This window comes from Heterodontus francisci, chromosome 7 (genome assembly GCF_036365525.1).
Source record: "Heterodontus francisci isolate sHetFra1 chromosome 7, sHetFra1.hap1, whole genome shotgun sequence".
NCBI lineage: Eukaryota > Metazoa > Chordata > Chondrichthyes > Heterodontiformes > Heterodontidae > Heterodontus > Heterodontus francisci.
The window spans coordinates 61881453-61907519 of record NC_090377.1 but is presented as its reverse complement, the minus strand read 5'-3'; the positions used below and the strand labels follow the sequence as shown (position 1 = coordinate 61907519).

The 26067-nt window shown below is 43.2% G+C and overlaps 1 protein-coding gene across 1 annotated transcript in view; it reads left to right on the top strand.

The window, feature by feature from the left end:
* LOC137371715 (polypeptide N-acetylgalactosaminyltransferase 5) overlaps nucleotides 1–25794 on the top strand; it is an 88404-nt gene extending 62610 nt beyond the window's left edge. Inside the window, exons 7-10 of the mRNA XM_068034538.1 lie at nucleotides 10720–11055; nucleotides 15008–15088; nucleotides 23781–23939; nucleotides 25147–25794. Coding sequence (XP_067890639.1) covers nucleotides 10720–11055; nucleotides 15008–15088; nucleotides 23781–23939; nucleotides 25147–25287 — 717 coding nt within the window. The 3' untranslated portion in view covers nucleotides 25288–25794. The remainder of the gene's footprint in view (nucleotides 1–10719; nucleotides 11056–15007; nucleotides 15089–23780; nucleotides 23940–25146) is intronic.
* Nucleotides 25795–26067: the final 273 nt, after the last annotated feature.

Sequence of the window (26067 nt, the reverse complement as noted above, 5' to 3'; positions counted from 1 at the left end):
AATTTGTTTTATCAATTCCCATTTTGGAAACAATTATTCCCAGGCTTGGTGGTTTTAAATGGTGCTTTTACATCAGACAGAGGTGCTTCTCTTGTTCTCAAGCACTCTGTCCTGAATGATTTTCAAAAGTGCTGGATTTCTTGCTGTTCTTGCTATACTATAATCACCTGTTTTTAAAAAAAAACAAAGGGTCCATTTGGCTCTGGTTAGGAGCCCAGTGGTTAGTATGCCCACTCATATTAATTCAGAAACTTAAAATTTCATAATGCCCAATATACTGTATATAAGTCTTCAATGAGCTAAAAGTTGTGTGCTGAGCTAAACTGCTGGCTGAAAGGGTTAATTGTCTCTGCTAGTTTGAAAAGGGGAAGGGCAAAAGTTCTCAGATTGCATTACCACCCTTTTTATTAAAAAAAAAAGGTACAGCAGATACATTCCTTCAAGCCATGTGCACACACCAGTTCAAGCTGGTTATTTATGAACAAAAGCACCCTGAAGCAAACTAAGTTACAACATTTTAAATTAAACTCCCAATTATTCCCAAAACTCTTTAGCTTTTGGAAAGAGTTTCAGATCCAAGACTGATTCCAACCCAGGTGATTTAACAATCACCTCAAACACCCCAAATTCCAATTTACACTATCAAAACTTAAAAACTGCCCCACTCTTACATGTGTGAATTTGTATCCAGATTAAAATTCCCACATGTTTTACCATAATAACTAGAATGTCACAACGGCCAACAATGAAGTTCTACTTTTCACAACTTAACAGGTTTACTTTATTAATTCCACATCCCTTCAGACCGTGCTTACAATTCTCATCTTTAACTCAAAGTGCCAAATCTTCTATTGCCAGATTTCAAAGGCCTGTAATTGAAAACTAAAGAAAAAGTTAATTCCACAAACAACAAAAGGAAATCTCCAACATTCTTAGGGCTTCCAGTCACAGGGAGATTCTTAACAGGGAGTTCCAGGATTTTGACCCAGTGACAGTGAAGGAACGGCGATCTAGATCCAAGTCAGGATGGTGTGTGACTTGGATGGGAACTTGCAGGTGGTGATGTTCCCATGCATCTGCTGCTCTGATCCTTCGAGGTGGTAGAGGTCGCGGGTTTGGAAGATGCTGTCTGCGTTGCTGCAGTGCATCTTGTAGATGGTACACACTGCTGCCACTGTGCGTCGGTGGTGGATGGAGTGAATGTTTGTGGATGGTGTGCCAAACAAGCGGGCTGCTTTGTCCTGGATGGTGTTGAGCTTCTTGAGTGTTGTTGGAGCTGCACCCATCCAGGCAAGTGGAGAGTATTCCAGCACACTCCTGACTTGTGCCTTGTAGATGGTGGACAGGCTTTGGGGAGTCAGGAGGTAAGTTACTCACCGCAGGATTCCTAGCCTCTGACCTGCTCTTGTAGCCACGATATTTATATGGCTACTCCATTTCAGTTTCTGGTCAATGGTAGCCCCTAGGATATTGATAGTGGGGGATTCAGCAATGGTAATGCCATCAAATGTCAAGAGGAGATGGTCTCTTGTTGGAGATGGTCATTGCCTGCCACTTGTGTGGCGCAAATGTTACTTGCCACTTATCAGCCCAAACCTGGATATTGTCCAGGTCTTGCTGCATTTCTACCTGGACTGCTTCAGTATTTGAGGAGTCGCGAATGGTGCTGAACATTGTGCAATCATCAGCGAACATCCCCACTTCTGACCTTATGATTGAAGGAAGGTCATTGATGAAGCAGCTGAAGATGGTTGGGCCTCGGACACTACCCTGAGGATCTCCTGCAGTGGCACAGACAGACAGGAGTTACTCTTTAATAAAAGCAAAATACTGCAGATGCTGGAAATCTGAAATAAAAACAGAAAGTGCTGGAAATAAACAGCAGGTCAGGCAGTATCTGGAGAGAGAAGCAGAGTTAACGTTTCAGTTCTGTGGCCTTGCATCAGAACTAACAAAGGTTAGGAAAGAATTAGGTTTTAAGCAAGTGAAGGTGGGGGGGAAGAGAACAAAAGGGAAGGTGTGCAATAGGGCAGAGGGCAGGAGAGATTAAATAATAAAGATGTCATGGGACAAAGGCAAAGAGAGTGTTAATGGTTGTGGTGAAAGACAAAGCATTAGTCCAGAATGTTAATAGCAGAATAATAAGCAGCTCTGTCCAAAAGCACAACATGAAAATCAGGCACATAGTTAAAAAATAAAATAATTGAAAAAATAACAAAAACATTTTTAAAAAAGTTAGTTATGCTCTGAAATTGTTGACCTCGATGTTGCGTCCGCAAGGCTGTAGAGTGCCTAATCAAAAGATCAGGTACTGTTCCTCGAGCTTACGTTGATGTTCACTGGAACACTGCAGCAGGCCAAGGGCAGAAATGTGGGCATGTGAGCAGGGTGGCGTGTTGAAATGACAAGCAACCGGAAACTCGGGATTATGCTTTCCGACTGAGCGGAGGTGTTCGGCAGTCACCAGTCTGCATTTGGTCTCCCCAATGTAGAGGAGACCGCATTGGGAGCAAGAAATATAGTATACTAAATTGAAGGAAGTACAAGTAAATTGCTGCTTAACTTGGAAGGAGTGTTTGGAGCCTTGGATGGTGAGGAGAGAGGAGGTAAAAGGGCAGGTATTACACTTCCTGTGATTGCTTTGGGAAGGGGATGAAGTGTTGGGGACGATGGGGAAGTAGATCAGGGTATCGCAGAGGGAACGATTCCTGCAGAATGCTGACGGGGGAGGGGAAGGGAAGGGAAGATGTGTTTGGTGGTGGCATCACGCTGGAGGTGGTGGAAATAGCGGAGGATGATCCTTTGGATGTGGAGGCTGGTGGGGTGGAAAGTGATGACAAGGGGAACCCTGTCGTGGTTCTGGGAGGGAGGGGAAGGGGTGAGGGCAGAAATGCGGGAAATGGGTCAGACACGGTTGAGGGCCCTGTCAACCACAGTGGGGGGGAATCCTCGGTTGAAGAAAAAGGAAGACGTGTCAGAAGCGCTGTTGTGGAAGGTTGCATTGTCAGAACAGGTGCGTCAGAGATGGAGAAACTGGGAGAATGGGATGGAGTCCTTACAGTAGACAGGATGTGAGGAAGTGTAGTCAAGGTAGCTGGGGGAGTCGGTGGGCTTATAATGAATATTAGTGGGCAGCCCAATCCCAAAGATGGAGACAGAGAAGTCAAGGAAGGGAAGGGAAGTGTCAGTGATGGACCATGTAAAGGTGAGAGTAGGGTGGAAATTGGAAGCGAAGTTGATGAAGTTTTCCAGTTCAGGGTGAGAGCAGAAAGGCATCAATGTACTGGAAAAAGAGGTGAGGGAGAGGGCCTGAGTAGGACTGGAACACGGAATGTTCAACAAACCTCAAAGACTGGCATAACCGGGACCCATGCGCGTGCCCATAGCAACAGATTTTATTTGAAGGAAGTGTGTGGAGTTGAAGAAGAAGTTGTTCAATGTAAGAACAAGTTCAGACAGTGGAGGAGGGTAGTGGTGGATGGGGACTGGTTGGGCCTCTGTTCGAGGAAGAAGTGTAGAGCCCTCAGACCGTCCTGGTGGGGGATGGAGGTATAGAGAGATTGGACATCCATAGTGAAGAGGAGGTGGTTAGGTCCAGGAAACTGGAAGTTGTCGAAATAACGTAGGGCGTCAGAAGAGTCACGGATGTAGGTGGGAAGAGACTGGACCAGGGGAGAAAAGATAAGAGTGAAGAGAGGAAGAAAAGAAATAAGTTCAGTGGGGCAGGAACAGGTCGAAACGATGGGTCTACCAGGACAGTCTTGTTTGTGGATTTTGGGAAGGAGGTAGAAGTGGGCTGTCTGGGGTTGCGGGACAATGAGGTTGGAAGATGTAGATGAAAGATCTCCAGAGGAGATGAGGTCAGTGACAGTCCTGTGGACAGTGGCTTGATGTTCAGTGGTGGGATCATGGTCCAGGGGGACAGTGGCTTGATGTTCAGTGGTGGGGTCATGGTCCAGGGGGAGGCTGGAAAAAATGCCTAAGAGTTGGTGCTTAGCTTCTGCAAAGTAGAGGTCAGTACACCAGACAGCAGCAGCACCACCCTTGTCAGCAAGTTTGATCACCATGCTGGGGTTAGACCTCAGAGAACGGAGTGCAGCAAGTTCAGAGGGAGACAGGTTAGAGTAAGCGAGGGGTGCGGAGAAATTGAGACAGCCGATGTCACGCCAACAGTTCTCAATAAAAAGATCACGAGTGGGTAGCAGGCCAGAGGGAGGGGTCCAAGTGGAGGGAGAATATTGGAGGTGGGTGAAAGGGTCCTCTGGTTGCGGGGAGGACTCCTAGTCAAAGAAGTGAGCCTGGAGACAAAGACGACAGGGGAAGAGCTCAACGTCATGCCGAATGCGAGATTCTTTCAGGTTGGGGCATAAGGGGACGAAACTGAGTCCTTTGTTAAGTTTGTTATTCGTTCATGGGATGTAGGCGTCACTGGCTAGTGCAGCATTTATTGCCCGTCACGAATTGCCCTTGCGAAGGTGGTGGCGAGCTGTCTTCTTGAATCGCTGCAGTCCATGTGGGGTAGGTACACAGGAAGGGAGTTCCAGGATTTTGACCCAGCAATAGTGAAGGAACAGCGATATAGTTCCAAGTCAGGATGATATGTGGCTTGGAGGGGAACTTACAGGTGGTGATAAGAACAAAGAACAGTACAGCACAGGAACAGGCCATTCGGCCCTCCAATCTTGATGCCTGCCTAAACTAAAACCTTCTGCACTTCCGGGGCCGTATCCCTCTATTCCCATCCTATTCATGTATTTGTCAAGATGCCTCTTAAACGTCTCTATGGTACTTCCTTCCACCACCTCCCCCGGCAACAAGTTCCAGGCACTCACCACCCTCTGTGTAAAAAACAACTTGCCTCGCACATCCCCTCTAAACTTTGCCCCTCTCACCTTAAACCTATGTTCCCCAGTAACTGACTCTTCCACCCTGGGAAAAGGCTTCTAACTATCCACTCTGTCCATGTCGCTTATAACTTTGTAAACCTCTATCATGTCGCCCCTCCACCTCCATCATTCCAGTGAAAACAATACAAGTTTATCCAACCTCTCCTCATAGCTAATACCTTCCAGACCAGGCAACATCCTGCTAAACCTCTTCTGTACCCTCTCCAAAGCCTTCACGTTCTTCTGGTAGTGTGCGACCAGAATTGCACGCAATATTCTCAGTGTGGCCTAACTAAGGTTCTGTACAGCTGCAGCATGACTTGCCAATTTTTATACTCTGCGCCCCGACCGATGAAGGCAAGCATGCCGTATGCCTTCTTGAATACCTTATCCACCTGCGTTGCTACTTTCAGTGACCTGTGGACCTGTACGCCCAGATCTCTCTGCCTGTCAATACTCCTAAGAGTTCTGCCATTTACTGTATACTTCCCACCTGCATTAGACCTTCCAAAATGCATTACCTCACATTTATCCAGATTAAACTCCATCTGCCATTTCTCCGCCCAAGTCTCCAACTGATATATATATCCTGCTGTATCCTCTGACAATTCTCATCACTGTCCGCAACTCCACCAACCTTTGTGTCGTCCGCAAACTTACTAATCAGACCAGCTACATTTTCCTCCAAATCATTTTTATATATATATATATATATACTACAAAGAGCAAAGGTCCCAGCACTGATCCCTGTGGAACACCACTAGTCACATCCCTCCATTCAGAAAAGCACCCTTCCACTGCTACCCTCTGTCTTCTATGACCGAGCCAGTTCTGTATCCATCTTGCCAGCTCCCCTCTGATCCCATGTGACTTCACCTTTTGTATCAGTCTGCCATGAGGGACCTTGTCAAAGGCTTTACTAAAGTCCATATAGACAACATCCACCGCCCTTCCCTCATCAATCATCTTCGTCACTTCCTCAAAAAAATCAATCAAATTAGTAATACACGACCTCCCCTTCACAAAACCATGCTGTCTCTCGCTAATAAGTTTGTTTGTTTCCAAATGGGAGTAAATCCTGTCCCGAAGAATCCTCTCTAATAATTTCCCTACCATTGACGTAAGACTCACCGGCCTATAATTTCCTGGATTATCCTTGCCACCCTTCTTAAACAAAGGAACAACATTGGCTATTCTCCAGTCCTCTGGGACCTCACCTGCAGCCGATGATGATGCAAAGATTTCTGTCAAGGCCCCAGCAATTTCTTCCCTTGCCTCCCTCAGTATTCTAGGGTAGATCCCATCAGGCCCTGGGGACTTATCTACCTTAATGCTTTGCAAGACACCCAACACCACCTCCTTTTTGATAATGAGATGACTGAGATTATCTGCACTCCCTTCTCTAGGCTCATCATCCACCAAGTCCTTCTCCTTGGTGAATAATGATGCAAAGTACTCATTTAGTACCTCGCCCATTTCTTCTGGCTCCACACATAGATTCCCTTCTCTGTCCTTGAGTGGGCTAACCCTTTCCCTGGTTACCCTTTTGATCTTTATATACGAATATATTCCCATGCATCTGATGTCCTTGTCCTTCTAAGTGGTAGAGGTCATGGTTTTGGAAGGTGCTGTCTAAGCAGCCTTGGTGCTTTGCTGCAGTGCATCTTGTAGATGGTACACACTGTTGCCATTGTGCATTGATGGAGGAGGGAGTGAATGTTTGTGGATGGGGTGCCAATCAAGCAGGCTGCTTTGTTCTGGATGGTGTCAAGCTTCTTGAGTGTTGTTGGAGCTGCACCCATCCAGACAAGTGGAGAGTGTTCCGTCACACTCCTGACCTGTGCCTTGTAGATGGTGGACATTATTTGGGGAGTCGGGAGGTGAGTTACTCACTGCAGGATTCCTACCCTCTGACTTGCTTTTGTAGCCATGGTATCTTATGGCTACTCCAGTTCAGTTTCTGGTCAATGGTAGCCCCTAAGATGTTGATAGTGGGGGATTCAGCGATGGTAATGGCATTGAATGGCAAGGGGAGATGGTTAGATTCTCTCTTGTTGGAGATGGTCATTGCCTGGCACTTGTATGGCGCGAATGTAACTTGCCACTTGTCAGCCCAAGTCTGGATATTGTCCAGGTCTTGCTGCATTTCTACATGGACTGCTTCAGTATCTGAGGAGTGAACATTGCGCAATCATCTGCGAACATCCTCATTTCTGACCTTATGATTGAAGGAAGGTCATTGATGAAGTAGCTGAAGATGGTTGTACCTAGGACACTACCCTGAGGATCTCCTGCAGTGATGTCCTGGAGCTGAGATGATTGACTTCCAACAACCAGAACTTTCTTCATTTGCGCTAGGTGTGACTCCAACCAGCAGAGAGCTTTCCCCCTGATTCCTGTTGACTCCAGTTTTGCTAGGGCTCCTTGATGCCATACTCTGTCCAATGCTGCCTTGATGTCAGTGGCAGTCACTCTCATCTCACCTCTTGAGTTCAGCTCTTTTGTCCATGTTTGAACCAAGGCTGTAATGAGGTCAGCAACTGTGTGACCCTGGTCGAAACCAAACTGAGCATCACTGAGCAGATTATTGCTAAGCAAGTGTTGCTTGATGGCACTGTTGACGACACCTTCCATCACTTTTACTGATGATCGAGAGTAGACTGATGGGGCGGTAATTGGCTAGGTTGGATTGTTTCTGCTTTTTGTGTACAGGACATACCTGGACAATTTTCCACGTTGCTGGGTAGATGCCAGTGTTGTAGCTGTACTGGAATAGCTTGACTAGGGGCACGGCAAGTTCTTAAGCACAGGTCTTCAGTACAGATCATTCAGCGTCGGAGATGGGAAGGTCAGAAGCTATTGTCTTTCGATTAGGCACTCTACAGCCTTGCGGACTCAACATTGAGTTCAACAATTTCAGAGCATGACTGGTCTTTTTTTTAAAAAAATTTATAAATGTTATTTTATTTTTTAACCATGTGCCTGTTTTTCATGTTGTGCTTTTGGACAGAGCTGCTCATTATTCTGCCATTAACACTCTCTCTGGACTAATGCTTTGTCTTTCACCACAACCATTAACACTCTTTGCCTTTGTCCCATGACATCTTTGTTATTTAATCTCTCCTGCCCTCTGCCCTATCACACACCTTCCCTTTTGTTCTTTTCCCCACCCCCCACCGCACCCACCCCCAACCTTCACTTGCTTACAACCTAATGCTTTTCTAACCTTTGCCAGTTCTGATGAAAGGTCTACCTTCAAGTTCTGAAATTTTCAATGGGCACTGAGCCCCTATTTTAATAGTACCTAACTCGTGGATACAGGCTTGCAAATCATTGGGGCTAAGGGGCTAGGATTGGGAATTAGTTCCTGTCTGCTGTCCCGCTTGATCCAAACTATGCGTTTCCACCACAGCATTAACAGGAGGATCAGGGGGAGGAGGTCCTGGACACCACGGGTCTCCACCCAAGCGGTACATAGAGGCTTCCTCCTCTAAGGAACCCCAATCTACCTCTGAGGAATCGCCATAGTTTGGATCGCCTAAAGTTACAGTGGATAGAGTCGCCTATAATATAGTAAAAATCCTCTGGGGGAAAAGTGATCTTAATACAATTGAATTCCATATGCAATTTGAAAGCAACATACTCTGGTCCCAAACAAGAATCTTAAACTTAAACAATTACATAGGCACGAGGGGAGAGCTGGCTAAGGTTGATTGGGTAAATAGACTAAAGGGTTTAGCAGTAAATAAACCATGGGAAACATGTAAAGAAATAATTCAAAATGTTCAACAAAAATACATTCTATTTAAAAAAACAAAAACTCGACAAGAAAGATCCATCGGTGGCTTAGTAGGCAAGTTATGAATAGTATTAGATTCAAAGAAGACGCTTGTAATGTTGCAAAGAATAGTAGTAAGCCTTAAGATTGGGAGTCTTTTAGAAATCAGCAAAGGCCAACCAAAAAATTGAGAAAAAGGGGAAAAAATAGAATTAGAGTAACCTAGCCAAGAATATTTAAACAGATTGTAAGAGTTTATACAAGTACATAAAAGGAGGAGAGTAGTTAAATTGAATGTTGGTCCCTTAGAGGCAGAGACAGGAGAAATTATCATAGAATGAGAAAATGGCAAGAGATATTGATCAACTATTTTGTGTCTGTCATCACAGTCGAAGACACAAGTTACATGCCAGAGGTAGGGTAACCAAGGGACTAATAAGAGTAAGGAATGAAAAGTAATTAACTTCAATAGAGAAAAATTATTGGTGAAACTTAAGGGACTAAAAGCTGACAAGTCCCCAGGACCTGATGACCACATCCTCGGGTTCTAAAAGAGGTAGCTGCAGATATAGTGGATGCACTGGCCATGATTTTCCAAAATTCCCTAGATTCTAGAACGGTCCCGATTGGAAGTTAGCAAATGTAACACCGCTATTCAAGAAAAGAGGGAGAGAGAAAACGGCCAGTTAGTCTGACATCAATCATCGGCACATGCTGGAATATTTTATTACGGAAGTCTTATCAATGCACTTAGAAAATCATAGTATGATCAGACAAAGTCAATATGGTTTTATGAAAAGAAAATAGTGTTTGCCATTTATTCGAGTTTTTGAGGATGTAACTAGTAGGGTAGGTAAAAGGGATGTAGTATACTTGGATTTCCAAAAGGCATTCATAATGTGCAACACAGAAGCTCAATACGCAAGGTAAGAGATCATGAAGTTGGGGGTCATATATTGGCATGGATAGAGGATTGATTAACAGACAGGAAGCAAAGAGTAGGGATAAATGGCATTTTCAAGTCAGTACGCTGTAACTAGTGGAGTGCAGCAAGGATCGGTGGTGGGGTCTCAGCTATTTAAGTCTAAATGACTTAGAGGAAGAGACTGAGTAATGTATCTAAGTTTGCTGACGATACAAAGCTAGGTGGGAATATAAGCTGTGAAGACACAAAGAGGCTGCAAAGGGATTGAGACAGGTTAAGTGAGTGGGCAACAAGGTGGTAGATGGATCTTAATGTGGGGAAGTGTGAGATTATTAAAAAGCAGAATGTTTCTTAAAAGGCATAAAACTTCTAAATGTTGATGTTCAGAAGGACTTGGGTGTAGTCGTACAAGGAACACAGAAAATTAGCATGCAGATACAACAAGCAATTAGAATGGCAAATAGTATGTTGGCCTTTATTGCAAGGGTATTGGAGTACAAGAATAAGGAAGCCTTGCTATAATTGCACAGGGTTTTGTTGAGACCACACCTGACGTACTGTGCGCAGTTTTGGTCTCCATATTTAAGGAAGGGTATACTTGCATTGGAGGAGGTTTAGCAAAGGTTCAGTTGATTTGTTCCTGGGATGAGAGGGTTTGTTCTGTGATGAGAGGCTGAGTAAATTGGGCCTATACTGTCTGGAATTTAGAAAAATGAGAGGTGATCTCATTTAAATGTTCAAGATTCTGAAGGGGCTTGACAGGGTAGACACTGAGAGGTGATTTCCCCTGGCTGGGGAATCGAGAACACTGAGGCACAGCTTCAGGATAAGGGGTTGATCTTTTAGGACTGAGATGAGGAGAAATTTCTTCACTGAAAGGATTGTGAATCTTTAGAATTGTCTACCCCAGAGGGTTGTGGATGCTCCATCGTTGAGTATATGTAAGGCTGAGAAAGAGATTTTTGGTGTCTCGGAATCAAGGGATATGGGGAGAGGGTGGGAAAGTGAACTTGAGGCAGAAGATCAGCCACAATCGTATTGAATGGAAGAGTAACCTCAAGGGGCGATATTGTCTACTCGTGCTCCTATTTCTTACCTCCTTAAATATTTTCTTCATGTTTATGGAACAGGTTTGGATGTGTGGAGGAGAAATTGAGATTATCCCATGTTCAAGAGTGGGCCATATTTTCCGTGATGGCAATCCTTACACATTTCCAAAGAACAGAATTAAGACAGTGGAGCGGAATCTGGCCCGTGTGGCGGAGGTTTGGCTGGATGAATATGTTGATGTTTTCTATGGTCATGGTTACCACCACCTTCTAAACACGAATAACATAGAATTTAACATTGGAGACTTAGGAAAGCAGAAGGAACTCCGGAAAAAACTCCAGTGTAAGAGCTTCAAGTGGTATTTAGACAACGTCTACCCTGATTTGCAGACACGTTTAGTGAGATCTGATGGCTTGGTAAGTTGTTATGATGGAGCAATGTTGTTTCAGGAAAAATCTGGAGGAACCTGGGGATTTAATGGCAACTTTGAAGTGAATTTTTTAAAAAAAAAGTAATCTTAGAAAATGTGAAAATTATCATAGTTGCTATAGAAAATACATTAATTGACATAGACAAAGAACAATGGGCAATTCTATACACTATTGCCTTGTAATGTCACAAGCAAAAGCTGCATCAAATAGAAGAAAATAGTTTCAAAGGTACTTAGTTGTGCACACTACCATTTAACATAAAGTTTGATATAAAATTTACTGTAGCTTTGAAGCACATCATTGGGATCTCTTCTGGTGCAGAGGTGACCTGTACAAGAGGGACGGGTTGCATCTGAACTGGAAGGGGACCAATATCCTTGCGGGGAGGTTTGCTAGTACTACTCAGGAGGGTTTAAACTAGTCTGGCAGGGGGGTGGGTCCCAAAGTAGTAGTCTCTCCGATGTGATAGTTGAGGCAAATGTAGAGGTTAAAGCAAGCAAGTCCAGTAGGCAGGCCGGGCAGGGGCAGGACAGGGAGAGTGGAAGGTCTGGTAGGCTAAACTGCATTTGCTTTAATGCAAGAAGCCTTACAGTAAGGCAGATGAACTCGGAGCATGGATTGTGATATAGCTATTACAGAAACGTGGTTGAGGGATGGGCAGGACTGGCAGCTCAATGTTCCGGGGTACCGATGCTTCTGGCGTGACAGAGGTGGAGGTAAGAGAGGAGGGGGAGTTGCACTATTGATTAGGGAGGACATCAAGGCAATACTTAGAGAGAATATCCCGGGGAGAACGTCCAGCGAGGCCATATGGGTAGAACTTAGAAATAAGAAAGGGGTGATCACTTTGATGGGATTATACTATAGACCCCCCAATAGTCAGAGGGAATTGGAGGAGCATATATGTAGGGAAATCACAGATAGGTGTAGGAATTATAGGGTTGTAATAGTAGGTGATTTTAACTTCCCTAATATTGACTGGGACTGCCTTAGTGCTAAGGGATCAGATGAGGAAGAATTTGTTAAGTGTGTCCAGGATAGTTTTCTGAAGCAGTATGTGGATGGCCCTATTAGAGAAGGGGCTACACTCGACCTCCTCTTAGGAAATGAGGCTGGGCAGGTGGCTGATGTGTCAGTGGGGGAGCACTTTGGGACCAGTGACCATAACTCTTATTAGCTTCAAGATAGTTATGGAAAAGGATAGGACTGGTCCTCAAGTTGAAGTCCTAAATTGGGGGAAGGTTAATTTCGATGACATCAGACAGGAACTCTCAAAAGTTGAATGGGAGAGGTTGTTTACAGGTAAAGGGGCTTCTGGCAAGTGGAAGGCTTTTAAAAGTGAAATAGGAAGAGTTCAGGGCCGGCATGTTCCTGTTAGATTGAAGGGCAAGGCTGGCAAGTTTAGGGAACCTTGGTTGATGAGGGATATTGAGGGTCTGGTCAGGACAAAGAAGGAGGCATATGTCAGGTATAGGCAGCTGGGATCAAGCGAGTCCCTTGAGGAGTATAAGGGATGTTAGGAGTACACTTAAGAAGGAAATTAGGAGGACAAAAAGGGGCCATGAGATTTCCCTGGCAGATAAGATAATGGAGAATCCTAAAAGATTTTATAAGTATATTAAGAGTAAAAGGATAGCTAGGAAGAGAGTAGGTCCCCTTAAGGATCAGTGTGGTTATCTATGTGTGGAGCCACGGGAAATGGGCGAGGTCTTAAATGAATACTTCTCGTCTGTATTTACCGTGGAGAAGGTCATGGGAGCTAGTGAGTTCAAGGGAGGGAACAGTGATATCCTGGAGCATATCAACATTACAAAGGAGGAGGTGTTGGAGGTTTTGAAGTGCATTAAGGTGGATAAATCCCCAGGGCCTGACCAGGTGTATCCGAGGATGCTATGGGGAGCAAGGGAGGAGATTGCTGGGACCCTGGCAGAGATTTTTGTTTCATAGTTAGCCACAGATGAGGTACCGGAAGACTGGAGGATAGCTAATGTTGTGCCATTATTTAAGAAGGGCAGCATGGATAAGCCAGGGAACTACAGGCTGGTGAACCTTACATCAGTGGTGGGAAAGTTATTGGAAGGGATTCTGAGACAGGATTTATATGCATTTGGAAAGGCAAAGTCTGATTAGGGATAGTCAGCATGGCTTTGTACTTGGGAAATCATGTCTCACGAATTCGATTGAGTTTTTTGAGGAGGTCACCAAGAGGATTGACGAGGGCAGGGCAGTGGACGTTGTCTACATGGACTTTAGCAAGACCTTTGACAAAGGTCCCGCATGGTAGGCTGGTCCAGAAGGTTCGAACACATGGGATCCAGGGTGAGCTAGCCAATTGGATACAAAATTGGCTTGGTGATAGGAGGCAGAGGGTGGTAGTGGAGGGTTGTTTTTCAGATTGGAGGCCGGTGACCAGTGGTGTTCCGCAGGGATTGGTGCTGGGCCCTCTGTTGTTTGTCATATATATTAATGACTTGGATGTGAATGTAGGGGGCATGATTAGTAAGTTTGCAGATGACATCAAAATTGGTGATATAGTGGACAGTGAAGAAGGTTGTCTAAGGTTACAACAGTATATAGATAAACTAGGAAAGTGGGCAAGGGATTGGCAAATGGAATTTAATGCAGGTAAGTGCGAAGTGATGCATTTTGGGAAGTTAAACTAGGGCAGGACATAAACAGTGAATGGCAGGGCCCTGGGGAGTGTTGTTGAGCAGAGAGACCTTGGGGTGCAAGTACATAGTTCCCTGAAAGTGGCAACACAGGTAGACAGGGTGATGAAGAAGGCATATGGCATGCTTGCCTTCATCAGCTGAGGCATTGAGTACAAGAGTTGGGACGTCATGTTACACTTGTACATAACGTTGGTTTGGCCGCATTTGGAGTACTGTGTGCAGTTCTGGTCGCCGCACTACGGGAAAGATGTGATTCAGCTAGAGAAGGTGCAGAAAAGATTCACAAGAATGTTGCCTGGTTTGGAGGGCTTGAGTTATAACGAGAGATTGGATAGGCTGGGTCTGTTTTCCCTGGAGCGAAGGAGGCTGAAAGGGGACATGTTAGAGGTACATACATTATGAGGCATAGATAGGGTAGATAGCCGGAGTCTGTTTCCCATGTAGGGGTGATTAAAACTAGAGGGCATAGATTTAAGGTGAGAGGGAGGAGGTTTAAAGGGGATCAAAGGGGTAAATGTTTCACACAAAGAATAGTGGGTATCTGGAATGAGCTGCCAGAGGAGGTGGTGGAGGCAGGAACAGTAGCAACATTTAAGAGGCATCTGGACAGGTACTTGAATGAACAAGGCGTAGAGGGATATGGAATTAATGCAGGCAGGTGGGATTAGTATAGATAGCCATTATGGTTGCATGGACGCAGTGGGCCGAAGGGCCTGTTTCTATGCTGTACAACTCTATGACTCTATTCACCACATCATGAGTTTCTGCTCAGGAAATACAGAATCTGTCTTTTTAATTCTGTTAGTATTGATCCTTATTCTCTATTGTATATTTCAAACATTTGAAACTCTATCCGTATGAAATCCTACTATGTGATATTGGTATGAAGCATATTTACATTTGTGTAAAGTTCCACTGGTTGCTATTTAACAAAGGAATTTACACCATTTGCATGCTATTATCACATTTTCAACCATTGTTTAAGAAAAAAAGAGACTACCTTTGGCTGCAACAGAAACTACCAGTCTCTGGGTTTCATTCGTGATCTCAACTGTGTACAAAGGCCTTAAACTTGAACCTTCTGGCAATATAACAGGTCACTCCTTAGCCTTAGGTTGACAATTTCAGAATAGCTCACAGTGCAGTTAATATGTTTGAAATATATAGATAGGTGGATGTTGATTTTTAAATATTGTTAAACTGTATAAAATATTAAACATGTGCAACCTTTTCTGACTTAATCAATGATTGTTATCAATTTCTAGCTTTTTAATGTTGGAACAAGAAAATGTCTTGCTGTTGAAAATGGCACGCTTTCCTTTGAACTTTGTGATACGAATAAAAAGGTAAGACAAAGACTGTTATATTGATGCTAATTTTGGTCTCTCTATCACCCTAGTTTTCAGCAAGAACAAAATTGCAATGGAGAACTATTGCTGTTTTTGCACCCACTCCCATTTTGGTCCAGGCCTTGAAATAAACTACCAAGGCTCCCGGAAACAGACAAGAGCCTCATTACTTTATGCAATTTGGGGTCCTATGATGTATGTAGAATCCCAATACAATTTTGATGAATAAGCCTACAGTGCCCGGCTGTGCAGCCTCCCACTGCAACAACACATTGGAACATGGCCAACCCAGCATCTCGTAAAGAGGTCACTGTAAACTGCTTAAAATGTGAAAATTGCATGCATTTTTTGGGCCTGGGGTGAGCATAATAGTGCCGCACTTTCCACTGCCCCCACCCTAATCAGCCTAGCTTTTCTCTGGTTCGATTCTTTAGATGGGCTGCCGATTTTCCTACCCTTCCTGCTGGCAAACTGTTGATCAGTGCTGGAAAAGCACGGGCAGCTCACCCTGTTAAATTTAAATGATGCCTGATCAGCAAAATGGTTTTAGTCTCTCGCTGGTGACAACTGACAGGTATCGTGATTGTTCTGCACATTGCCTGCTCAATCTATCCTCTACATCAAAATCCCATTGGTTGTCACTTATTGTATTATCCGAATTATGATACTGAAAACTTCACCTTTCACCAATGATGTTTTTATAAATTTATAGCATTAAGGGTTATAAAATGATTTAAAATGTGTGCAACACAAAAGAAAGGAGGCTTATGGCAGATTCGGAGCGCTGAAAACAGCGGAGGCATTAGAGGAGTATAGAAAAGTGCAGGGGGGTACTTAAAAAAGTAATTAGGAGAGCGAAGCGAGGACATGGAAAAACATTGACGGTCAATATAAAGGAAAATCCTAAGGCGTTTTATAAGTATATTAAGGGCAAGAGGATAACCAGGGAAAGAGTAGGGCCCATTAGGGACCAAAGTGGCAATCTGTGTGTGGAGCCAGAGGACAAAGGTGAGGTTTTAAATGATTACTTTTCATCTGTTTTCACTGTGGAGAACGACGATGTAGGTGTAGAGATCAGGGAAGGGGATTGCGATATACTTGAACATATTAACATTGAAAGGAAGGAAGTATTAGATGCTTTAGCGAGCTTAAAAGTGGATAAATCCCCAGGCGCAGGTTGTTGTGTGAGGCAAAGGAGGTGATAGCAGGGGCACTGACACAAATTTTCAGATCCTCTCTGGCCACGAGAGAGGTGCACAGGACTGGAGGACAGCGAATGTGGTACCATTATTCAAGAAGGGTAGCAAGGATAGACCAGGTAATTACAGGCCGGTGAGACTTACATCAGTGGTTGGGAAACTATTGGAAAAAATTCTGAGGCACAGGATTAATCTCCACTTGGAGAGGCAGGGAATAATCAGGGATAGTCAGCACGGCTTTGTCAGGGGGAGATCGTGTCTAACTAGCTTGATTGAATTTTTCGAGGAGGTGACTAGATGTGTACATGAGGGTAAAGCAGTTGATGTAGTCTACATGGACTTCAGTAAGTCTTTTGATAAGGTCCCACATGGGAGATTGCTTAAGAAGGTAAGAGCCCATGGGATCCAGGGCAATTTGGCAAATTGGATCCAAAATTGGCATAGTGGCAGGAAACAGAGGGTAATGGTCGCGGTTTGTATTTGTGAGTGGAAGCCTGCGACCAGTGGGATCGGTGCTGGGACCCTTGCTGTTTGTAGTGTACATTAATGATTTAGACATGAATATAGGAGGTATGATAAATAAGCTCGCAGATGACACGAAAATTGGTGGTGTCGTAAATAGTGAGGAGGAAAGCCTTAGATTACAGGACAATATAGATGGGCTGGTAAGATGGGCGGAGCAGTGGCAAATGGAATTTAATCCTGAAAAGTGTGAGGTGATGCATTTTGGGAGGACTAACAAGGCAAGGGAATATACAATGGATGGTAGGACCCTAGGAAGTACAGAGGGACCTTGGTGTACTTGTCCATCGAGCACTGAAGGCAGCAGCACAGGTAGATAAGGTGGTTAGGAAGGCATATGGGATACTTGCCTTTATTAGCCGAGGCACAGAATATAAGAGCAGGGAGTTTATGATGGAGCTGTATAAAACACTAGTTAGGCCACAGCTGGAGTACTGTGTACAGTTCTGGTCACCACACTATAGGAAGGATGTGATTGCACTGGAGAGGGTGCCGAGGAGATTCACCAGGATGTTGCCTGGGCTGGAGCATTTCAGCTATCAAGAGAGACTGAAAAGGCTAGTGTTGTTTTCCTTAGAACAGAGAAGGATGAGAGGGGACATGATTGATGTATACAAAATTATGAGGGGCATTGATAGGATAGATAGGAAAAGACTTTTTCCCTTAGCGGAGAAGTCAATAACTAGGGGGCATAGATTTAAGGTAAGGGGCAGGAGGTTTAGAGGGGATTTGAGGAAAATCTTTTTCACCCAGAGGGTGGTCGGAATCTGGAATACACTGCCTGAAGATGTGGTAGAGGCAGGAACCCTCACAATATTTAAGAAGTATTTAGATGAGCACTTGAAATGCCATAGCATACAAGGCTACGGGCCAAGTGCTGGAAAATGGGACTAGAATAGTTAGGTGCTTGATGGCCAGCACAGACACGATGGGCCGAAGGGCCTGTTTCTGTGCTGTATGACTCTATGACATTAGGACATTTGGCGGTGGCAGAAATCAAGCAGAAGCAGATTAGTCTCCTTTTATACCCGGTGTATAAGTTAACAGAAAGGAGAATTGGGTGAGGTATATAACAGACAACTGATCAACTACCAAAAGTTAAAATCAGCCCTAAAATATGGATATTGTGCTTAATATGTAACCTTGTAATATATTAATTTAGTAAAATATTAGTGTCCATAAGGCTTTTTCTGGTAGGTAGTCAAAACTCCCTGCAGTTTAAATAAGTTTTTAAAAAAAACAATTTTGCTTTTTCAAAAAAAATTAAGTACTTATCAGTTGATCTAGAACTAGGTACCATAGCAATATTTTAGACTTTGTTCTGAACTATTAAATTTTAACTCATAAAAATGCCTACCGTTGTGTTTTGATCAAAGCATGTTGAAGCTGAACTTCTGATCTAAGGCTTGTATTTCAAAATCCAGAGCAAGGAAAAGAAGTCATGTTGCACATGAAATGTTTCCTTGATAGTCCATTGTGTAGTTTGTTTGTGTAATCTATATCCTGTTTCATTATTTTCCATGCTTGTCACAACTGTAAAAAGACTGCCTTTGTACCTTTCGATGGAACGCAGTGATATAGTTAGTTTATTTAGCACAGTCAAGATTTAAATTTTCTTTTTATTGGCCAACATGGTTACATGATGGTGGAAAATGACAAGGTAACCCTAGTAATAGTAGTTATGTATCTGCTTTGTGCTAGAACAGTCTTTTATATGAACTCCTTTACCTTCATGTTTTGAATTGGGGCCAGATTTGCAGAAATGTTTGCCAGATGGATAGTTTCTTAAGTTTCACCGACAATGTATGTTTTATGTGAAGTTTATGATGGGTGAAATTAAAATTATTCTTTGGTTAGGTAATGCTCCACTAAACAACCAGGAAAGTACAAGAATTTATTGCATCTTGTCCTTTATGTCCCATTCTGGCTCAGGAGAGCATAAAGCTGTTTGCTTAAGTTGTTTCCTTTCCTGCTGCACATGCAAATTCTGTACTTGTTTATTGGTGATGAGAAACCAGAAGTAATACCGTCCACCATGGGAACCTTTAGTTTATTTATTTTTTTATTCATTCATGGGATGTGGGTGACGCTGGCCAGGCCAGCATTTATTGCCCATCCCTAACTGCCCTTGAGAAGGTGGTGGTGAGCTGACTTCTTGAACCTCTGCAGTCCATTTGGGGTACGTATACCCACCGTGCTGTTAGGAATGGAGTTCCAGGAATTTGACCCAGCAACAGTGAAGGAACGGCGATATCGTTCCAAGTCAGGATGGTGTGTGACTTGGAGGGGAACTTGCAGGTGGTGGTGTTCCCATGTATTTGCTGCCCTTGTCCTTCTAGTTGGTAGAGGTCGCGGGTTTGGAAGATGCTGTCTGAGGAGCTTTGGTGCATTGATGCAGAGTATCTTTTAGATGGCACTGTGCGTCAGCGGTGGAGGGAGTGAATGTTTGTAGATGGGGTGCCAGTCAAGCGGGCTGCTTTGTCCTGGATGGTGTCGAGCTTCTTGAGTTGCATCCATCCAGGCAAGTGGAGAGTATTCCATCACACTCCTGACTTGTACCTTGTGGACAGGCTTTGGGGAGTCAGGAGGTGAGTTACTCGCCTCAGGATTCCTAGCCTCTGACGTGCTCTTGTAGCCATGGTATTTATATGGCTATTCCAGTTCAGTTTCTGGTCAATGGTAGCCCCTAGGATATTGATAGTGGGGGATTCAGCGATGGTAATGCTGTTGAATATCAAGGGGAGATGGTTAGATTCTCTCTTGTTGGAGATGGTCTTTGCCTGGCACTTGTGTGGCGTGAATGTTACTTGCCACTTATCAGCCCAGCCTGGATATTGTCCAGGTCTTGCTGCATTTCTACACGGACTGCTTCAGTATCAGAGGAGTCACGAATGGTGCTGAACATTGTGCAATCATCAGCAAACATCCCCACTTCTGACCTTATGATTGAAGGAAGGTCATTGATGAAGCAGCTGAAGATGGTTGGGCCCAGGACGCTACCCTGACGAACTCCTGCAGTGATGTCCTGGAGCTCAGATGATTGACCTCCAACAACCACAACCATCTTCCTTTGCGCTAGGTATGACTCCAGCCAGCGGAGGGTTTTCCCCCTGATTCCCATTGACATCAGTTTTGCTAGGGCTCCTTGATGCCATACTCGGTTAAATGCTGCCTTGATGTCAAGGGCAGTCACTCTCACCTCACCTCTTGAGTTCAGCTCTTTTGTCCATGTTTGAACCAAGGCTCTAATGAGGTCAGGAGCTGAGTGGCCCTGGCAGAACCCAAACTGAGCGTCACTGAGCAGGTTATTGCTAAGCAAGTGCTGCTTGATGGCACTGTTGATGACACCTTCCATCACTTTACTGATGATTGAGAGTAGACTGATGGGACGGCAATTGGCCGGGTTGGACTTGTCCTGCGTTTTGTGTACAGGACACACTGGGCAATTTTCCACATTGCAGGGTAGATGCCAATGTTGTAAGCTGTACTGGAACAGCTTGGCTAGGGACGCGGCAAGTTCTGGAGTACAGGTCTTCAGTACTATTGCCGGAATATTGTCAGGGCCATAGCTTTTGCAGTATCCAGTGCCTTCAGTCGTTTCTTGATATCACGCGGAGTGAATCGAATTGGCTGAAGTCTGGCATCAGTGATGCTGGGGACTTCAGGAGGAGGCCGAGATGGATCATCGACTCGGCATTTCTGGCTGAAGATTGTTGCAAATGCTTCAGCCTTATCTTTCGCACTGATGTGCTGGGCTCCCCCATCATTGAGGATGGGGATATTTGTGGAGCCACCTCCTCCAGCTAGTTGTTTAATTGTCCACCACCATTCACGGCTGGATGTGGCAGGACTGCAGAGCTTTGATCTGGTCCATTGGTTATGGGATCGCTTAAGGTTATTAAGGTTGAAGTAGTTCATGATTTAGTTTGTTGAGACTGGTACCAGTTAAAATATTCTCAGTGAGACAGCAAACAGCTGTTTGGCCTGTTTAGTTTGAATTCCGTAACTTAATTAGTTTGAAGACGATTCAACACAGCAAAACATAGCACTTTGAATCAGGTCAGTCATTCTAAAATGGATTTTCCAGTCGGCTTGCTGTCAGTGTTAGTTTTACTAACAAATGCCTACCAAGCTTCAGAAACTTGAATGTGGATAAAGTAAAAGCAAATCCTTTTCTCAACCAGATAAAGGTTTGTTGGAGATTCTGCAATATAGGGAGGGCACACAAGAGGGAAATCTCATCACATTTTCATCTTCCATAGGTGTTCTGCAGGGATACAAGTGAATAATATATTACTTATGGAATTGTTTATTAATATTTCTCAAAGTAACAGTGGACTAGTCAAACACTAGGATATAATTGTAAAATTTTGATGAGTATATGTGATACAGATATAAGTATTCTATTTTATTTAAACTGCAAGTGAAAATTCAGACACGAGTTCAAAAGGAACAGCCCATTTCAGTGATGTCCTCCACAGATAACAATTAGGGCAATGATTCTCAAACTTTTATGGTTGAAGGATACATTTTCAAATGGATTAGTAATCACGAACCCCCATCTAAATTATAATACTGTATCTTACCCACAATATGAAAGGCTGCATGTAAGGAATGCTCTAATAATCCTTTTAAGAGAACAGGTATTTACTTACAGTGAACCTGATTCCCACTGCTGTCTTTGTCTATCCTTGGCAGTAGCATGGAGAGAGCAGTACACAGAGAAAGTACTAGAGGAACAGGGGGAAAGCAGGAGCAGTGGGGAAACCCACCACGGTGAGAGCACTATCATGTGGAGGGCAGAGCACTGAGAAGGCAGGAACCCAGAGAGAGCAGGAGAAATGGGGGTAGTAGGAGCCCAGAGAAAGCACTGGGGGAGCAGGGGAGAGCAGGAGTCAGGAGAAAGCAAAAGCCAAGAGAGAGCAGGAGCTTGGTGGGAACAGAGCATGCATCCGATCACTGCTCACTGGCTTATTCTTGCCCATGGTACCCTGGGCGGTTGCCCACGTCGCCCACCTGTGCGTTGACCCTGTGTCGTTGACCCCCTGAAAGATCTCTGCGGACTCCGAGTATGAGAACCACTCATACTCGGAGAGCATTCAGTTCTGAGGGCAGGCACCAGTATTGTTGAAAGTGCAACTTTTTCGATGGTGCTTCTTTGTTTCATATTATAATAGAATGCAAGCAGGCATTGGCAGTGACAAAAACGGATGGTCGCAGATCAGCACCCAATTTCTTTTACATTGACTTCAACCATTGCCAAAAGTTAAGAACAGCCTTAAGAACACAAAATTTGGAATGGGAAATGGCCATTTGGCCAATCAAGTCAGTTCCTCAAACCATCTGTATACATCTGCCCCTTTATAATCTCTGCAATACCTTTTAGCTCTCTGGGGGAACAGTGTGAATGATTATTCCCTAATGTCAAAAGCTTTTTTAGAAACAAAGGAGCCAGGAGTAGGCCATTCAGCTCATTGAGCCTGCTCTGCCATTCAATACAATCATGGCTGATTATCCACTTCAATGCCTTTTTCCCCACACTAACCCCATATCCTTTTATGTCATTGGTATTTAGAAATCTGTCAATCTCTGCTTTAAACATACTCAATGACTGAGCTTCCACAGCCCTCTGGGGGAGAGAATTCCAAAGATTCACAACCGTCTGAGTAAAGAAATTTCTCCTCATCTCTATCCTAAGTGGCTTCCCCCTTATTTTGAAATTGTGTTCCCTGGTTCTAGACTCCCCAACCAGGGCAAACATCTTAGCTGCATCTACCCTGTCTATCCCCTTAAGTTTTTGGTAGGTGTCAATGATTCTTCATTCTTCAAAACTCTAGAGAATACAGGCCCAGTTTCCCCAATATCTCTTCATAGGACAGTCCCGCCATCCCGGGAACAAGTCTGGTGAACCTTTGTTGCACTCTCTCTATGGCAATAATACCCTTCCTAAGGTAAGGGAACCAAAACTGCACAGAGTACTCCAGGTGTGGTCTAGCCAAGGTTCTTTACAATTGAAGCAAGACTTCATGACTCCTGTACTCAAATCCTGTTGTGATAAAGGCGTACATACTATTAGTCATAATTGCTTGCTGCACCCTCATGTTAGTTTTCAGTGACTTATTGACAAGGACACCTAGGTCCCTTTGTACATCTATACTTTCTAACCTCTGACCATTTAAGAAATACTCTGCACATCTGTACCTCCATAATATCTGTCCATCTCCACAGATACACTGTGCAAACCTGGCCAGCTGCCTTCCACAGACCTATTTACCTTGTCCCACCTCAACTCCTAGCAGCAGAGATACCATTCTATGCTTTGTGTAGTGCCCACTCCACTGCGTTTATGCTAGTGAAATGGGGCCACTGATAATTGGGCTCTTATGATCTATGCTCATCAACATTCTAAAAGCCATATTCCAGTATTTGATTAAATTTGTTCCAAATAACTTCACATTAACTATGTGCCTTCCTTGAACTGTTGATAATTCTACACAATACTTTTTCTAGCTCTCCTATTAGACAACTCTTCAGTATTTACAAAGTTGCTGTTTCCTATTCCAATTGGGGTTACTTTATTTTGACTTGCATTAAAATTAATCTGCCACTCCTTGCATCATGTTTGGTGTTGGAATTGCATGATATTTTTCTATTGTTTGGGAAAAGAAAGAGTAGGCCTCTTTTTTGTGGTTAGCGATGGGTGTTGACCTAGTTGCCATTTATTGGTGGTGCTATTTCATTGCATCCAACTTAACTCCTGCTGCCACAAAGTAGCAACCTTGGTGCAAATTATTCCTAAATAGGACATATGAGAAATAATTCAAAGCTGAACCAATTTTTCGCTTTATTAAAACATCCCCACTTACAGTGTCTTGTCGCCTCCAGGATGAATCATTCTTCTTATTATTCAGAAAGATTGGCTGAAGTACCACTTGCCAGAAAAAAATAAATACTTATTTTCTTCACAGAACCAACATTTTAGCCATTCGTGGTTAAGGCTAATTAAACAGATGGACATGTGCATAGCTTTATTGGACATGAAACAGGGGTTGGGAATGAAACCCTGTGATAAAAGAAACAATAATCTAAGATGGCTACATCAGTCCTTTATTGCTGAATCAACATTGGTAAGTACTGACATAACTTTGAAGCTGGGTCTTTCCATGTCCTCCATGTAAAATTTGAATATCACCCTCTCATCCCTGACAGCAGTGAAATAATATGATCATGTTTATCTTGTGAGCTATTCACGATGGAAAATGGATGCTCTTTGGTCACAGCAAAGAGAACTTCAGGGATATGCAGATTATAATTATTTCACCACATTTCCACCCCCTGCCCCCCCCCACACACATACCCCTTCACCTTCAACTGTAAACATTCCCAGTAATTTTTGTTTAGATTATTTTGAAAGTCTTTTTTTTAACTAAATGGACACATTCTGCCTGCCTTCTACCTAATGGAGTGGGTCACTTCAAAATTGACACCTCTACTTATAACCCATGTATTTTAGCTTAACACAGCAATCTGTATTGACATCCATAAAACGAGTTTAATCTTCATTCTCAAAGTATCTGCAGCCCTACCAGAAGAAATTATTTTTGCCAGAGTATTCACTGTGTGGGGTGGAGTGGGATATAGGGTGTGGTGGTAGTGGTGGGGGGGGGTTGGCGGTTGGAGGCGAGATGAGGAGTGGGGGGGGGGGGACACATTCCCAGATCCTAAACATTAATTTCATTCTTCAGAACATGTGTCCTTCAGTAACTTCTAAATTCATCACATCTGCAAAGTGCTTTTATGTACTTTTGGATTTTGTCCTTACAATAAAAATGATTAAATGTGGGTTATAGCCAAAACTTAAGTTGTTACTTGCTGATTTTCAGTGAAACCCCTCACCATTGTATGGCGATATGAGATATCAGTTTTTCCGGAGCTGCATTTTTCTAGCTTAGTAGGTACAGACAGGCCACCTTTTTCCATCTTTTTCATGGATTCTGGATGATCCTTTGCAAAAGTCTGAAACAGATTGGAGCACTACCTTCCAACTCCTTTAATTGTCCTACATAATAGTTTTCAAAGTTTAAGAATTGCTTATATCAATACAAAATAACCTTTTATTCCTTTGCTATCTTGGCTTTATTCCTTTCTTCCCCTACAATGAAGAAATACCAACTTCAGGAAAGAGGAGAAGAGGGTTGTAAAACATTGTAAAAAGAAAGCAATACATACCTATGATTTTTAAAGGTTCAAAAGTTGTATGATTATAATATGGTACAGAATGATTCTTTTAAGTTGTTAAAGGCATGCTAAATATTACATGTTTTCATTTTGTAGATGGATCATATTCTTTGGGAGATTTCTCAGTCTCCTTTGTGTTTAGAAGGCAATCTGTTTGGAAAAATCTTGACAATAAACACCTGTGATCCAGTCAACACTCATCAAAAATGGAAATTTACCAACTATTATGAGGATTGATGGAAGTAACAATGGTGATGGTAGCTTCTGGTGTCACAAGCGTTTTTAAAGGGTTGTGATTGTTTGAAACAATATTTGGCTGGTTGGGTGCCAAGATCAATGAACATTAAACAAAGAACAATGAGCCATTCTAAATAACATGCAAATAAGTTTTAAAAACAAATGTTTCCAGGTGGGAACCTAAATGAACTGGAACACAGGGAGTTAAGCAATACTTGGCCTCAAGCATGAACAAATATTTTCCTTCTCTTACAGAAAAGTCAAACCTTATTTTGTTTCATCTGCTAACATAGTGTAATTTTCTACCTATTTTATTTTTGGAAAACTGTGGAGAGTAATTTATTGTAATAACAAATATTGAAATAACAAATGCAAATCCTCTGTGAATTAATATAATGTGGACATTTTCACTTTGATGTTGAGTGCTTTTAAAACTATTCTTTCATATCTGTAAAAGGAAAGGAAGCTTTAACTGTTCAAGTCTAAATGACAAGATTGGGTAAGATGATGAGAAATTAATTAAAAAGTAATTTTACTTTTAGGCTTTCACGTTATTGTTTTTATTTCACTTATTATAACACTTCTACTAACAGAATTGATAAAGAGGAGTCGGTGGATGTAGTATACTTAGATTTTCAGAAGGCTTTTGATAAAGTCCCCCACAGGAGGTTGGTTAGCAAAATTAAAGCACATGGCATAGGAGGTAATATACTGGCATGGATTAAGGATTGATTAACAGGCAGAAAACAGAGAGTAGAAATTAACGGGTCATTCTCGCGT